Raw genomic sequence first — 17,629 nt, forward strand, 5'->3', positions numbered from 1 at the left:
GGTTTCCTTATATTTTCATCATCATTATCATAGGCAGTCCCTCGGAATCGAGGACGACTTGCTTCCACTCCTGAAGTGAGCCCTTAGGTGGCCGAACAGTCCAATACGAGAACTACAGTCCCTGTCACAGGTGGGACAGACAGTGGTTGAGGGAAAGGGTGGGTGGGACTGGTTTGCCACACGCTCTTTCCGCTGTCTGCGCTTGTTCTGCATGCTCTCGGCGACGAGACTCGAGGTGTTCAGCGCCCTCCCGGATGCACTTCCTCCACTTAGGACGGTCTTTGGCCAGGGACTCCCAGATATCAGTGGGGATGTTGCACTTTATCAGGGAGGCTGTGAGGGTGTCCTTGTAACGTTTCCCCCGCCCACCTTTGGCTCGTTTGCCGTGAAGGAGCTCCAAGTAGAGCGCTTGCTTTGGGAACTGGGCAGGCGAAGAACAGAATGTGCTGCGTTCACATACAAAAATGATCTAGCTTTTCTCTCACTCTTTATCTTTCTTTCCTAGCCATGAAGAAGCCCTCCACACAGCCAGGGTACAGTCTGTACAGTGAAAGTATGTCTTGTCTGTGGGACAACGAACCCCGGCTCTCCATTGCTGAGGCTCCAAGGACGTCGCCAGCCAAAACCACCCGCTCTACAAGTCCCGCTGAGTCAACGCCGCAATCTTCAGCCGTCGGGCCACTCACAGAGCACAAGGGTCAAGCGGAGAACGCCGCAGCCTCGGAGAACAGCGAGATGAGTGAGGCGGATGAGGGAAGGCGATGGCTGGGTGTGAGAGAGGGCAAGGCGGGTGCCACTCAGGGCGAGGGCCAGAACGGTTTGGCTGAGTGGAATGTCAGCCACTTGGACAACGATGATCGAAAGGAATCTGGCTCCCATGAGCCAAAGTCGCCTAGTACTGTGAGGGAGATGCTAGAGGCACTCAAATGATGTTGGAGGGATTCCAGTCATCCTTTAGATAACTATCGCCCTGGACCAGACCAAATGGATGATCTGGGACAGGGAGGCAGAGAGCAGCACAATGACTACGAACCGTACTTTGAGGGCTCAGTGCAAAATATCTCCTACTGTGAGGCCCTGATGGATCGAGCCAACCATTTTGAAGTAAAACCTCCTTCTTCATTCGATAATTATGATGAAATATTAAGTTCAGTTACGATTTTTAAAACATTTTATAATCTTGTGTCGCTAAAGTTCAGAGTTTCTGTCACATTTTGCTGTAACAACTAAGATGGCTGACAGCTTCCGACTTGTCTGGAAAGACCCAAAGTTGATGTTTCGGATCTGGGAGCAGAGTTGGGTTGATGGGATTGACGTGTGGATTTATAGCATTGTTGGAGATGTAACTAGCAGGAGGTAGCTGTGTATACACACTCACTCACACACACACACACTGAGCTTGATTGATCGATGACAGCAAGGTATGATGACTGCTCATTTAACCTTCTATGGTGGGCTTTTGCTTTCATTGTAGTTAAGCAGTCCGGCCTCCTATCATCGCACTTTGGCTGATCACTCGATATCACCATCAGCGGTGCCTAAATCTATACGATCCTTATCCTCAAGGCATCAGAAGGGAATTTGTGAGGCTTGTCACGACAAGGGAACTAAGTCGGTGCAAGTGGTTATTTCGGAAACACTTCAAAAATAACTGAAGACTATTTGAGCTAAAGAAAAGGCACAGCACTTTAATGCTTCGCTGGACTTTCTAAGCTGTACATACAAGATGTGTACAGACCTCACTGAATCCTGTTTTCTAAGCATGTGTTTAAGTTGTAAATAAATGCTCTGGTTGCTGTAGCCTGTACATGATTCCAAGTCCATTTGATGTTTGGCTCAGTGGGCAGCACCCTCACCTCCAAGAAGGTTGTGGGTTTAAGCCCCACTCCAGAGACTTCAGCTCACAATGGGTGTCATTTTAACTTAAGGTGACAGTGTAAAATGAGGGATATAAATTAGGAATGGTAGCATAGTGGTTATGTTACTGGACTAGCAATCCAGGGACCTGGACTAATGATCCAGAGATCTGAGTTCAAATCCCACCACGGCAGCTGGGGAATTTTAATTCAGTTAATTAAATAAATCTAGAATAAAATGGTAACCATGAAAACTACCGGATTGTTGTAAAAACCCATCTTGTTCACTAATGCCCTTTAGGGAAGGATATCTGTAGTCCTTACCTGGTCTGGCCTACATGTGACTCCAGACCCACAGCGATGTGGTTGACTCTTAACTGACCTCTAGACTGTTCATGATTTTGAAATCTATGTAAACAGTTTGCAATTGTTTACCTCAGAACCACTTCCATTAAACAACTGTTATCTTTAGAAAATGGACTTACTGCCCGTTTTATCACTCATCCCCTTACACAAGCACTTTATATTTCACAAATACAAGCAATGCCTTCTCCTCACGACACTTCAAAACCACCCTGTTTATATCGGAAAACCTGAAAGCCTGCCATTTTAAGATACAAAGAAGTTCGACTGTTAACCCTTAACTCCCCAAGATCCCAACATACATCTCTCCAGAATGTCTAACAAAAAAAATTAGAGGGGGCACTGACTCACCTGCTCTTTCCCCGTAGCCCCAATAAATGTTATCCCTTCAAGTATTTATCCAGTTCTCTTTCTGAATGTTTCTATTGAATCTGCTCTCACCTGCCTTTCAGGTAGAACATTCCAGATCACAACTCTGTATAAAAACATGATTCCTCCTGTCGCCTCTGGCTCTTAAATCTGTGTCCTCTCCTTCTGTCTTTGGAAACTGTTTCTCCTTGTTTGCTGTATTTAAACCGTTCATGATTTTGAACACCTCTAGCAAATCTCCCCTTAACCTTCTCTGTTCTGAGGAGAACAACCCCAGCTTCTCCAGATAACTGAACGCCTTCATCCCCGGTACCATTCTAGTACGTCTCTTCTGCACCCTATTTCAGTTTTTGAGACGTTAAACCGAGGCCCCGTCTGGCCTCTCAGGTGGACGTAAAAGATCCCTCAGCACTATTTTGAAGAAGAGCAGGGGAGTTATCCCCGGTGTCCTGGGGCCAATATCTATCCCTGAATCATAAAAACATCACAAAAACAGATTATCGGGTCATTATCACATCGCTGTGTGTGGGAGCTTGCTGTGCGCAAGTTGGCTGCCACGTTTCCCACATTACAACAATGTCTACACTTCAAAAAAGTATTTAATTGGCTGTAAAGCGCTTTGAGACGTCCGGTGGTTGCGAAAGGCGCTATATAAATGCAAGTCTTTCTTTTTCTTTGACATCCTTCCTAAAGTGCAGTGCCCAGAACTGAACACAAGACTCCAGCTGAGGCCTAACCAGTGTGTTATAAAGGTTTAGCATAACTTCCTTGCTTTTGTACTCTATTCCTCTATTAATTCCTCTAGAACGTTAAGGAACCAACCAGGGAACAAGCTATTGTAGATCTAGTATTGTGTAATGAGACAGGGTTCATTCATAATCTTATAGTAAAGGATCCTCTGGGGAAGAGGGGGCATAATATGATAGAGATTCATGTTGAGTTTGAGAATAATGTGGTTATATTCGAAACCAGGGTCTTAAATGTAATCAAAGCCAATTACGTAGTTATGAGGGGCGGGTTGGCCTAGCTAGATTGGGAAATTAGATTAAATTATATGACGGTAGATAAGCAATGGTGAACATTTAAAGAAATAATCCATAATTCTCAATGAACATACATTTCCTTGAGGAATAAAACTTCATGGGAAAAGTGGTCCAACCATAGCTAACTAGAGAAATTAAGGACAGTATTAGATTAAAAGAGAGGTATAATGTTGCCAAAAAGAGTCGTAAGCCTGAGGATTGGGAGGGTTTTTAAAATCAGCAAAGGATTATCACAGTGTTAAAGAGGGAGAAAATACAGTAAGAGTAAATAACAAGAAATATAAAAGCAGATTGTTGGAGCTTCTACAAGTATGTAAAACAGGAGAGATTAGCGAAAGTAAACGTGGGTACCTTAGAGGCAGAGATGATGGAAATTATAATGGAGAATAAGGAAATGATAGAGACGTTGAACAAATATTTTGTATCTGTCTTCATGGTAGTAGACATAACAAACAGACCAGAAAGAGTGGACAATCAAGGATCTATTGAGAGTGAGGAGCTTAAAATAATTAATATTATACTGGAGAAATTAATGGGACTAAAAGCCAACAAATCCCCTGGGCCCGATGGCCTACATTCTAGGGTTTTAAAAGAGGTGGCTACAGAAATAGTGGATGTATTGGTTTTGATCATCCAGAATTTCCTAGATTCGAGACTGTTCCCCGTGGATTGGAAGTTAGCAAATGTAAACCCGCTATTCAAGAAAGGAGAGAGAAAGCAGGGAACTATAGGCCAGTTAGCCTGACATCAGTAGCAGGGAAAATGCTAAAAGCTATTATTAAGGACGTGGTGACAGGGCACTTAGAAAGTCACAATATGATTAGGCAGTCAACAAGGTTTTATGGAAGGCAAATCATGTTTGATAAATCTATTAGTTTTTTTGAGGGTGTAACTATCAGGGCAGGTTAGTGGGAAACAGTGAATGTAGTGCATTTTGATTTTCAAAACGCATTTGATAAGGTGCCACAGAAAAGGTTGTTACACAAGGGTAGGATAGATTGAGAATTTGTTAACGGACAGAAAACCGAGAGTAGGTTCACTTTTGGGATGGCGGGGTGTAACTAGTGGAGTGCCAGATGCAGTATGTTGTGGGGAAATGTGAAATTATCCACATAGGTAGGAAGAATAGAAGAGCAGAATATTTTTTTTAATGTGAGAGATTAGATAATGTTGGTATACAGAGGAATGTGAGTGCCCTGATACATGAATCATAGAAAGTTAACATTCAGGTACCGTAAGCAATTAGAAACACAAATGGTATGTTAGCTTTTATTGCAAGTGGGTTGGAGTATAAGAGTAAGGATGTCTTGCTGAAATTATATAGGGCTTTGGTGAGACCACACCTGGAATACTGTGTACAGTTTTGGTCTCCTTATCTAAGGAAGGATATACTTGCCTTAGAGGGAGTGCAATGAAGGTTCACCAGACTGATTCCTGGAACGAGAGGGTTGTCCTATGAGGAGAGATTGAGTAGTATGGGCCTATATTCTCTGGAGTTTAGAAGAATGAGAGGTGATCGCATTTAAAACATACACAAATTCTTACAGGGTTTGACAGGGTAGATGCAGGGAGGATGTTTCCCTCTGGCTGGAGAGTCTAGAACCAGGGGTCACAGTCTCAGAATAAGGGGCCGGCCATTTAGGACTGAGATGAGGACAAATTTCTTTACTCAGAGGATGGTGAATCTTTGGAATTCTCTACCCCAGAGGGCAGTGGAGGCTCAGTCACTGAGTATATTCCAAGACTGAGATCAAGAGATCTTTGGAAACTAAGGGAATCAAGGGACATGGGGATAGGGCGGGAAAGCGGAGTTGAGGTAAAAGATCAGCCATGATCTTATTGAATGATGGAGCAGGCTCGAGGGGCCAAATGGCCCACTCCTGCTCCTAAATCTTATGTACTTAATAAAGTCAAATATCCCATATGCTTTTTCAACAGCCTTCTCATCTTGTCCTGTCACCTTCAAAGATTTGTGCACATATACCCCGTTCTCTCTGAAGTTGTACCCCCTTTAACATTACTTTCTCTCATATTGCCTCTCCTTATTCTTCCTACCAAAATGTATTACGTCACATCTGCATTGCGTCTGCCCATTCCACCAGTCTGCTATGTCCTCCTGAAGGCTGTTGTTACTATTCTCCTCATTCTTTACATTTTCGAGTATCGACTCATCTGCAAACTTTGAAATAATGCCCTGTATACCCAAGTACAACAACAACAAACGTGTATTTATATAGTGCCTTTAACGTAGTAAAACATCCCAAGGCACTTCACAAAAGTGTTATAAGATGAAAAAAATTGACACCGAGCCACATAAGGAAAAATTAGGGGAGATGACCAAAAGCTTGGTCAAAGAGGTAGGTTTTAAGGAGTGTCTTAAAGGAGGAAAGAGAGGTAGAGAGGCGGAGAGGTTTAGGGAGGGAATTCCATGGCTTGGGGCCCAGGCAACAGAAGGCACGGCCACCGATGGTTGAGCGATTATAATCAGGGATGCTCAAGAGGGCAGAATTAGAAGAGCGCAGATTGAGGGGGTTGTGGGGCTGGAGGAGATTACAGAGATAAGGAGGGGCGAGGGCCATGGAGGGATTTGAAAACAAGGATGAGAATTTTGAAATCGGGGCGTTGCTTAACCGAGAGCCAATGTAGATCAGCGAGCACAGGGGGTGATGGGTGAGTGGGACTTGGTGTGAGTTAGGACATGGGCAGCCAAGTTTTGGATGACCTCAAGTTTACGTAGGGTAGAATGTGGAAGGCCAGCCAGGAGTGCGTTGGAATAGTCAAGCCTAGAGGTAACAAATGCATGGATGAGGGCTTCAGCAGCGGATGATCTGAGGCAAGGGCGGAGAGGGGCGATGTTACGGAGGTGGAAATAGGCGGTCTTAGTTATGCTGCGGATATGGGGTCAAATAAGTCCAGGTTATTAATAGATATCAAAAGAGCAGTGGTCCTAATACTGACCCTGGGAACACCACAAGCTACCTCCCTCCAGTCTAAAAAACCGTTCACCACTACTCTCTGTTTTTTATCCCTTTGCCAATGTTATCCCTTTAATCCCATGGGCTTTAATTTTGCTAACAAGCCTATTATGTGAAAGTCAAAGCAGTCTGAGCCTATGTAAAGGGCAATGTGCAATTTATGGCAATTGGATTAAATGTTAGACACAGGCAGCAGTACCTCGGCAAAGGCAGAATATGTTAGTCTTGATTTTGTGGCAAAAAGGTTTCCAAATGCCCTACGAACCAAACGCATGAGAATTGACTGGACCTGATCAAGGGACCTGTTGACCACTGCTGAGCGGATTACTCACCCAAGGAAAAAAGATTTCAGAAGGTCTAGTCCAAAAGGTAGAGTCCTGAGCGATGATGTGAAGGAGGTGGTGAAACTGAGATAAATCAAGTCATTACAGGAAGGATGTGGGTAGATGTAGGAGTCAATGAACTGGTAATCAATGTCTGTGGAACGTCTATTGCCAAAGATAGAGAGAGAAGTTAAGAAAGGTGATGGACCACATAATGGGTGGGAATCAGAGTTTATGAAATTATCTGGATGGGATGAGAGCTGGAAACAGCACCAACAGAGTCATTACCATATTGGAAGGAGAGTTCGAGAGGAGTGCTGAGTAAAATTGGAACAAAGAGTGTTCAATGTATATATCATCATCATCATAGGCAGTCCTTCAAAGTGAGGGTCACTTGCTTCCACGCCAAAAAGAGATGAGTTCACAGGTGTTTCAATGAAGGACCTAATATTCCAGATCCCGAACTACATTCTGAAGGGTGGAAGATGCCTGTGCGTGGATTTTTTAACGTGGGGTGACCGTTGCACACCAGCCACCACACGGGCTCGACAGAGCTAGGTCTTGGTCCAGTGGCAAGGGTTACCCAAGACTAACTGGAGACCAGCTCTGCTGCACAGACCGAGCGCGCGCACATATCGCAGTGTGGGCTGGCCCGTGCTGCCCCGGGGCCCTCGCCTCTTCTGGGCCCCAGATTCACACCTCTCCTGGGCCCCAGATTCACACCTCTCCTGGGCCCCGGGTTCCTTCCCTCGACAAACTCTCACCGCTCCTTCGCCCCTCCTGCTGTGCCTGCCCGCACTGCAGTCAGCGACCTGGCCTCGCAGCCGTCGCCCTCCTGCAGCAGCACGCGCTGCTCCCTGCAGTGGTATGCCGCCGCACGTTGCTATGTGTATAATAACAACAACCTGTATTTATCTAGCACCTTTATCGTAGCAAAATGTCCCAAAGCGCTTCACATGAGCGTTATCAGACAAATCTGACACGAGCTACGCAAAGAGATATCAGGACAGGTGACCAAAAGCTTGGTCAAAGAGGTTTTAAGATGCATTTTAAAGGAAGCAAGGGAGATGGAGAGGTTCAGGGAGGGAATTCCAGAGCTTGTGGCTGAGACAGCTGAAGGCAGGGCCACCAATGGTGGAGCGATGAAAATCAGGGATGCGCAAGAGGCCAGAATTGGAGGAGCGCAGAGATCTCGGAGAGTTGTCGGGCTGGAGAAGGGAAAAAGACAGGGATAGCTGGGAACAATGCTGATACCACTTATTTGGGTGCAGTTAAAACCAAAGTTGTTCACAATAAGGAGGAGGGAAGATTGTGTTTGGGGAATTGCTGGGCTGCTGTTCAAGGAGACAATCAAAGTGAGAGACGGAGGTGCGAATGGACTGTGCGCCCCATGAGGACAGAGATCCTGAAATCGTCAATTGGCTGAGAGCAGCGAAAGAGTTGCAGAGGTAAGTGGCTGGATAAGGGAGGAAGGAATGGAGACAAGATAAAAGAAATTAGTTCAGTGAAAAAGGAAAAAGTTGAAGCAATTAAACGACATGTATATTGTGGGGAGGAGTTAGAAACGAGTTGGGTGGGATTGGGGACGACCAGACCTCATCCAAAGACTCTGGGGTCCGAATTGCCCTTCAGTTAAAGGGGAGGGCCACTGCGAGCTCTGCGTAAACGCCCACTGGGCCACCAGGGAGGGTTTCAAAGCGGTGGCCGCAATTGTCGGGCCGACGTAAGACCAGTTAAACAAAATGGTGGTCGCGGCAGTGCGCCCTCCCCTTTAAGGGCGGACGGGCCGCCCAGCCACAAGCAGCTTCCCGCCGGGGGGGGGGAAAGCTGTCGGGGGCACAGAGCTCTCGCCGTGTTCTGCTCCATTCCCCACCGACTTCTGGCCCGCCACAGCCCGGCTTCACCAACCCCCAGAAAGAAAAATTTTTAAAGCGGGCATTTTCCCCCACGCGGGGCGGACAGGGGGTTGCTGCCAGTCGGCTAGGGGTCGGCGAGTGCCCGACGGGGCAGGAACACAGGCGGGTGGTAGCCACAAACATAAAGGAGGGCGATTTCTCAAAGGTCGGTGATATGTCCTTACTATACAATGCACATGAGGCCCATGCTCGAGAGAAGGTCACTCTGTGACCAGCAACTTTTATTCCAACACTGAAGTGATGAAGGTGGGTGGAGCTTCCCCTTTTATACCTGAAAGACCAGGTTAAGAGTGTCTCCCACAAGTTCACCACCTAGTGGTCAATGTTCTCACAGTGTACAACTAGTCAGTTTATACATGGGTTACAATGACAGTTAATGACATCACCTCCCCCCAAAGTCTTATTGGGATCACAGGTTAAGTCTCTGGTGGTTTACGCTCCCTTGTAGAACACCTGAGTTGGGGCTCCGGTTGTTGGGCGCTGGCCTGAGTGTCTGCTGTTTGCGGTGCCTCAGGCCTGTCCGGACTGCCCACAGTGACTGGGCTCTCCTCCACTTGGTTCCGGTGTTCGGTCACTTGTGGAGGAGTGAACTCTACATTGTGTTCTTCCTCTGCTTCTTCTATGGGGTTGCTGAACCTCCTTTTAGTTTGATCCACGTGTTTGCGGCAGATTTGTCCACTGGTAAGTTTAACTACCAGAATCCTATTCCCCTCTTTGGCAATCACAGTGCCTGTGAGCCATTTGGGCCCTGCAATGTAGTTGAGAACAAAGACAGGGTCATTGACATCAATACATCGTGCCTTCGCATTCCCGTCATGGTAGTCAATTTGTGACTGGCGCCTGCTCTCCACAATTTGTTTCATGGTGGGGTGTATAAGGGATAACCTGGTTTTGAGCGTCCTTTTCATTAGCTGCTCTGCGGGTGGGACCCGGGTGAGTGAGTGTGGTCGGGATCTATTGGCCAACAGGAGGCGTGATAAGCGACTTTGTAGGGAACCCCTTTGGATTCTGAGCATCCCGTTTGATTATCTGCACTGCTCGTTCCGCCTGGCCGTTTGAGGCCGGCTTGAATGGTGCCGTTCTGACATGGTTGATGCCATTTTCTGCCATGAAGTCCTGAAATTCCTGCTTGTAAAGCATGGGCAATTGTCACTGACCAAGATGTCAGGTAGACCATGGGTGGTGAACATTGCCCGTAGACTTTCTACCGTGGCCGAGGATGTGCTTGAATTGAGAATGTTACCCTCGATCCATTTGGAGTAGGCATCTACGACAACCAAAAACATTTTTCCCATGAAAGGACCTGCGTAGTCCACATGGATGCGTGACCATGGCTTGGCGGGCCAGGACCAGGGGCTAAGGGGAGGCTTCCCTGGGCGCATTGCCCAGCTGGGCGCAAGTGTTGCACCTGCGAACACAAAGTTCCAGGTCTGCATCTATCCCTGGCCACCTGGCAATTGCCTTCATCATGACAATGCCCGGGTACTCATTGTGGAGTTCTCTGATGAACATCTCTCTGCCCATCTGGGGCATGACTATTCGGTTTCCCCATAGTAGGCAATTGGCCTGAATCGAGAGTTCATCCTTGTGCCTGTGAAATGGTTTGAATTCCACAGGGCATGCCTCTATTTGTCCAGACTTTGATGGGACGGGCTGTCACGGGTGAGCCTTCGCTTTCGAAAGCTTCCACAGCCATGACCATCTCAGCAGCATGCTCGGTTGCCCCCTCGGTGGTGGCTAGTGGGATCCTGCTGAGTGCATCGGCGCAGTTTTCAGTGCCCAGTCTGTGCTGAATTGTGTAGTCATAGGCGGCTAACGTGAGTGCCCACCTCTGTATGCGGGCTGATGCATTTGCATTTATGGCCTTGTTGTCGGCCAAAAGGGACGCTAGGGTTTTGTGATCTGTCTCCAGCACAAATTTCCTGCCGAACAGGTACTGGTGCATTTTTTTTTTTACAGCATATACACACGCAAGCGCTTCCTTTTCTAGCATCCCGTAGCCCCGTTCTGCGTGGGCATAAGCTACCTGCTGTAACTGACCCTTGGCATTAACATGCTGCAACACACACCCGACCCCATAGGACGACGCGTTGCACATTAAAACAAGTTTCTTACACGGGTCATATAGCGTTAACAGTTTGTTGGAACATAACAAATTGCGTGCTCTATTAAAAGCCCTTTCCTGGCTGTCCCCCCAGACCCATTCGCGACCTTTGCGTAGGAGCACGTGTAGTGGCTCTAACAGCGTGCTCAATTTGGGAAGAAAGTTACCAAAATAGTTCAGGAGCCCCAGGAACGAACGCAGCTCCATCATGTTACGAGGTCTGGGTGCTCTCTGGGTCGCTTCTGTTTTGGGCGCAGTAGGTCTGATCCCATCTGCTGCTACCCTCATCCCCAGGAATTCTACCTCTGGAGCTAGGAAGATGCACTTCGCCTTTTTCAGTCGCAGACCTACCCGGTCCAGTCTGCGTAGCACCTCCTCCAGGTTGTGGAGGTGTTCTTCAGTATCACAACCCGTGATGAGGATGTCGTCTTGAAAAACCACTGTCCTTGGAATCGACTTGAGGAGGCTTTCCATATTGCGTTGAAAGATCGCGGCGGCCGAGCGAATCCCAAACGGACATCTGTTGTACTCAAACAACCCCTTGTGTGTCGCGATGGTGGTCAGCTTCTTTGACTCACTTGCCAGCTCCTGGGTCATGTAAGCTGAGGTTAGGTCCAATTTTGAAAAAAGTTTTCCACTGGATAGCGTCGCGAAGAGGTCCTCCGCTCTCGGTAGCGGGTACTGGTCTTGGAGTGACACCCGATTGATGGTGGCCTTGTAATCACCACATATCCTGACCGGCCCATCCGCCTTGGAGCACTGGCACAATCGGGCTCGCCCAGTCACTGAATTCGACTGGCGAGATGATGCCTTCCCTCAGCAGGTGGTCCAATTCACCTTCTATCTTTTCCCGCATCATGTACAGCACCGCTCTGGCCTTGTGGTGTACTGGCCTGGCGTCCGGGTTTATGTGAATCACTACCTTGGTCCCCATGAAAGTGCCAATGCCGGGCTGAAATAGTGAGTCAAATTTGTCCAGGACCTGTGAGCATGATATTCGCTCCACAGAAGAAATTGCATTGACATCGCCCCATTTCCAGTTCATGACAGCCAGCCAACTCCTCCCCAGTAGTGCGGGACCGTTCCCCGGAACAATCCAGAGTGGCAACCTGTTTTCCAAATCTTTGTGGATCACAACTACCGTGGCGCTGCCTAGCACTGGAATTATCTCCTTTGTATATGTCCGTAGCTGTGCGTCTATCGGCAATAATTTTGGCCTCCTGGCCTTGGACGCCCACAACTTGTCGAACTGTTTGATACTCATCAGGGACTGGCTGGCCCCTGTGTCTAGCTCCATTGATACTTGGATGCCATTGAGGAGCACTTTCATCATTATCAGTAGCGTCCTAGTGTATGAACTGTCTATGTGCTCCACATGAACTCGCTGAACTTCAGCTTCCAGCGATTTCCCCCAGTATCCATTTGGCCCCGTAGGGCTTACATCGGGCCCGTCCTCCTCGTACATCAACCTGGCTGCAGGCTTCCTGCACATACGCACCAAGTGACCGCTGACGTTGCAATTTCTGCGGGTATATTGCTGATACCTGCAAGCTCTGGCTGTGTGTTTGCCTCCACACCTCCAACATGAGCCGTTGTTGGAAACAAAAGGTCCATTACCAGTCGATCGTCTCTGACTGTCTGTGTAACTGTTTTTAAGCGCACCATTGACAGGTGTTGATGGCCCCATTACTGGCCGCATTGTCCCTTGCAATGACATGAATCGCCGTTCAGCTCGCCATTGTCTCTGTTGAATTCCCCCTTTGGATTCGACTACATGCTCGGGCATGTCTGATTGCCCCTGTCTGCCTGGGGAACTGTGTGCCGCGTTAACAATGTTGACTCCCTGTCCATTTGCTGCATTTAAACCAAGATTTTTGTCAAACATCATTCTGGTCTCTTCCTCCCCTGAGATAAATGTCTGGGCTATCAGAGCCGCCGTTTCCAGGGTCAAGTCTTTGGTCTCAATCAGTTTCCTGAAAACCCCAGCGTGCCCGATGCCCTCAATAAAAAAATCTCGCAGCATCTCCACTCTGCATGCATCTGGAAACTTACATAGGCTCGCCAGTCGCCGGAGGTCTGCCACGAAGTCTGGAACGCTTTGCCCTTCTCGCCGTCGGTGCGTGTAAAACCGGTGTCTCGCCATGTGCATGCTGCTCGCCGGTTTAAAGTGTTCCCCGATCATCTTACTGAGCTCTTCAAAAGTCTTGTCTGCCGGCTTCTCTGCCACTAGAAGGTCCTTCATCAGGGAGTACGTCCTGGACCCATAAACCGTCAGGAGATGAGCCCTGCACTTGTCGGCCGAATCCTGTCCCAGCCATTCCTTAGTGACGAAACTTTGCTGTAGTCTCTCAATAAAATCATCCCAATCATCACCAACACAGTATCTCTCGTCTGTGCTGCTAGCGGCCATGCTCGCGTGGTTTAAAGCCCAGTTTCTCGTCGCCAATGATATGTCCTTACTATACAGTACAAATGCACACGAGGTCCATGCTTGAGAGGTCACTCTGTGACCAGCAACTTTATTCCAGCACTGAAATGATGAAGGTGGGTGGAGCTTCCCCTTTTATACCTGAAAGACTAGGTTAGGAGTGTCTCCCACATGTTCACCACCTAGTGGTCAGTGTTCTCACAGTATACAACCAGTCAGTTTATACATGGGTTACAATGACAGTTAAATACATGACAGTCGCCACCTTGTCGACTGAGTAGTGGGTGCTTCTGGCTGATCAAAAAAGGGGCAATTTTGGATCCTCCAATTCCTCACAAGACCCTGTGAGTCCTTCTGTCGAGGTCTCAATCCCCCTCCTCATTGAGATGCTGATTCCTGCGCTTCCCCCCCCACCCCCCCCCCCACTGATTTCCAGCCCCTCTAATCGACCTCTTTCCCAGCGCCTTGTGACTCTGGGATTATTTCCCAGATTCTGTTCTCTCCTGGAATCTCCGCTCCTCATGGGACTTTCTCCACCCGCCACGATCACCTTCTCTGCTTCTCCACAAACCTTCCTCTTCCCCTTCCGCTCCCTCGTTCTCATCTCCATCCGCATGCCTATCTCTCCCCAACCCAGACTGCACCCTCCATTAAACTCCCGGCCCCACCCGATCCCCTCACAACCCCCACTCCCATCACCCACTACACTATCCTTCCGATCCCGAGACCACCTTGCGTCTTACTCACCCCATCCCTCCATGAACCCCAACCCCACCGTTCCCCATGATCGCCCTTCCCCATCCCATGACCCTCACCCTGTATCCCCCTCACCCCCGCACTCTCCCATGTCCCCTTTCACTCTCTCCCTCATTCTGTCTCTCCCCCCACTCACGCTCCCCGTGTCCCCTCCCGCTCACTCTCTCCCCATCTCTCCCATCACTCCCTCACTATCACCTGCTCACCCTCTCTCTCTCCCCTCACTCCACCTCTCCCCTCACCCTCTCTCCCCCTCTCTCCCCTCACTCTCTCTGCCCCCACCCTTCCCCTCACACTCTCTCCCCCGACACTCTCCCCTTCACTCTCTCCCCTCACCCTCTCTCCCTTGACCCTTTCCCCCTCTCATCCCCCTCACTCTGCCCCCCTCTCTCTCCATTCACTCTCCCCCTCTCTCTTCCCCCCCTCACTCTCCACTCACACACTACCCCTCACTCTCCCCCACCCTCACTCTTCCCTCTCTCTCCATTCCCTTATACTCTTCCCCTCACCCTCTCCCCCCTCACTCTCTCTCCACTTTCTCTCTCCCCCTCACTCTCTCTCCTCCTCAATCTCTCTCCGACTCTCTCTCCCCCTCACATTCTCTTCTCCCTCATTCTCTTTCCCCCCTACTCTCTCTCCCTTCCCCTCACTCTCCCTCACTCTCTCTCCCCCTCACTTCCCCCTCGCACTCTCCCCTCACTCATTCACTCTCCCCCCTTCACCCTCACCCCTCTCTCTCTCCACCCACACCACTCTCTCCGCCTCACACTCTCTCTCTCCCCCTCACGGTTCTCCTCCTCTCTCCCCCTCCCCTCACTCTTCCCCCTAACCCCCTCACTTTCTCTCTCCCCTTCACATTCTCCCCCTCACTCACATCCTCTCTCTCTCCCCCCGCACTCTCCCCTTCACTCTCTCTCCCCCACACTCTCTCTCCCCCCTCACACTCTCTCCCTCACACACCCTCTCTTCCCTCAATCTCTCACCTCTCTCCTCCTCTCCTCGCCTCACTCTCTCTCTCTTCTCATTCTCTTATCCCGTCACTCTCTCGTCCCATCACTCTCTCGTCCCCACCCTCTGCCTCCCCCTCACTCTCTCCCTCCCCCTCTCTCACCGTTATTCTCTCTCCCCCTCACTCACTCTCTCCTTCTCTAATCCCCATTTTCTCTCTCCCCTTCACATTCTCCCCCTCATTCTCTCTCCCTTTCACTCTCCCCGCCTCACTCTCTCTCCCTCTCACTCTCTCCCCCCTTCACTCTCTCTCCCTCTCACTCGCTCCCCCCTTCACACTCGCTCCCCCTTCACACTCCCCCCCCTCGCTCTCTCTCCCTCACTCTCACTCTCCACCCTCACTCTCTCTCTCCCCTCACTCCCTCTCTCCCCTCACTGTCACACTCTCTGTCCCCCCCTCACACTCTCTCTCCAAACCATCCCCCTCACTCTCTCTCCAAACTCTCCCCCATCACTCTCTCGACCCCCTCACTCTCTCGACCCCCTCACTCTCTCGACCCCCTCACTCTCTCTCCCCACTCTCCCCCCTCACACTCTCTCTCCCCACTCTCCCCCTCACGCTCTCTCTCCCCACTCTCCTCCTCACACTCTCTCTCCCCACTCACTCTCTCTCCTCCCCCTCTCTCCCTCACTCCCACCCCCTGCACTCTACCCCCTCACTCTCTCTCCCTGCACTCTACCCCCTCACTCTCTCTCTCTCCCGCTCACTCTCCCCCTACCCTTCACTCTCTCTCAGCCCTCACTCTCTCTCCCTCACTCTCTCCACCTTACTCTCTATACCCCTCACTCTCTCTCCATCTCACGCTCTCCCCTCTCACTCCCTCTCTCTCTCCCCTCTCACTCTCTCTCTCCCCTCTCACTCTCTCTTTCCCCTCTCACTCTCTCTCCCCTCTCACTCTCTCTCCCCTCTCACTCTCTCCCCCCTCACACTCTCTCTCCCCCTCACACTCTCTCTCCCCCTCACTCTCCCTCTCCCCTTCACTCTCTCTCCCTCTGACACGCTGTCCCCTCACACTCTCCCTTACTCTCTCTCCCCTCACTCTTCCTCTCTTCCCTCAATCTCTCACCTCTCTCCTCCTCTCCCCCTCACTATCACTCCCTCACTCTCTCGTACCCACTCTGCCTCCCCTTTACTCTCTTCCTCCCCCTCTCTCTCCCTCCCCCTCAATTTCTCCCTCCCACTCCCACCCTCCCCTCCCCACTCTCTCACCCTCATTCTCTCTCCCCCTCACTGTCTTCCTCCTCACTCTCTTGCCCTCTGCCCCTCACACTCTCTCTCCCTCACTCTCCTCCCTCACACTCTCTCCCCCTATATTTTCTCCCTCTCTAATCCCCACTTTCTCTCTCCCCCTTCACATTCTCCCCGACTCTCTCCCCCTCACACTCTTTCCCCTTCACCCTCACTCTCTCTCCCCTTCACCCTCACTCTCTCCCCCTCTCACTCTCTTCCCCCTTCACACTCTCCCCATCACTCTCTCCCCCATTCTCTCCCTCCCCCACTCTCTCACCCTCACTCTCTCTCTCTCCCCCTCACTCTCTCCCCCCTCGCTCTCTCTCTCCCTCACTCTCTCGCCCTCCCCCTCACTGTCACACTCTCTGTATCCCCCTCACTCTCTCTCTCTCTCTCTCTCTCCAATCTCTCCCCCTCACTCTCTCTCTCTCCCTCACTTTCTCAACCCCCTCACTCTCCCCCTCACACTCTCTCTCTCTCTCTCTCCCCACTCACTCTCTCTCTCCCCACTCACTCTCTCTCTCCCTACTCACTCTCTCTCTCCCCCTCACACACTCTCTCTCCCCCACCCCTACACTCTACCCCCTCACTCACGCTCTCTCCCGCTCACTCTCTCACCCCTCACTCACTCTCCCCTAACCTTCACTCTCCCTCAGCCCTCACTCTCTCTCCACCCTCACTCTCTCTCCCTCACTGTCTCCCCTCTCACTCTCTCTCCCTCCTCTCTGTTCCCCTCACACTCCCCCTCCCCTTCACTCTCTTTCCATCTCACTCTCTCTCCCCACTCACTCTCTCTCTCTCCCCTCTAACTCTCTCTCCCGCCTCTCTGTTCCCCTCACACCCTCTCTCCCCCTCACTCTCCCTCCCCCTCACTCTCTCTCTTCCCCTCTCTCTCTCCCCCTCACTCTTTCTTGCCCTCTGACACACTCTCCCTCTTGCACTCCCCCTCCCCTTCACTCTCTCTCCATCTTACTCTCTCTCTCCCCCTCACAATCTCCCTCTCCCCCTCACACTCTCTCCCCCTCTGACACACTCTCCCTCTTGCACTCCCCCTCCCCTTCACTCTCTCTCCATCTTACTCTCTCTCTCCCCCTCACAATCTCCCTCTCCCCCTCACTCTCTCTCCCCCTCTGACACTGTGTCCCCTCACACTCTCCCTCACTCTCTCTCCCCCTCACACTCCCTCTCTTCCCTCAATCTCTCACCTCCTCTCCTCACTCTCTCCCTTCACTCTCACTCCCTCACTCTCTCGTCCCC

At 50.3% G+C, this 17,629-nt stretch overlaps 1 protein-coding gene across 1 annotated transcript in view; it reads left to right on the plus strand.

Annotated features, from left to right (window-relative positions):
• The window catches only part of LOC139237851 (protein Niban 1-like), a 109,446-nt gene extending 107,702 nt beyond the window's left edge, over positions 1 to 1,744 (plus strand). The window contains exon 8 of the mRNA XM_070867075.1: positions 506 to 1,744. Coding sequence (XP_070723176.1) covers positions 506 to 930 — 425 coding nt within the window. The 3' untranslated portion in view covers positions 931 to 1,744. The remainder of the gene's footprint in view (positions 1 to 505) is intronic.
• The last annotated feature ends 15,885 nt before the right edge of the window (positions 1,745 to 17,629 follow it).

Source organism: Pristiophorus japonicus, chromosome 24 (genome assembly GCF_044704955.1).
Source record: "Pristiophorus japonicus isolate sPriJap1 chromosome 24, sPriJap1.hap1, whole genome shotgun sequence".
In the NCBI taxonomy this organism is placed as follows: domain Eukaryota; kingdom Metazoa; phylum Chordata; class Chondrichthyes; family Pristiophoridae; genus Pristiophorus; species Pristiophorus japonicus.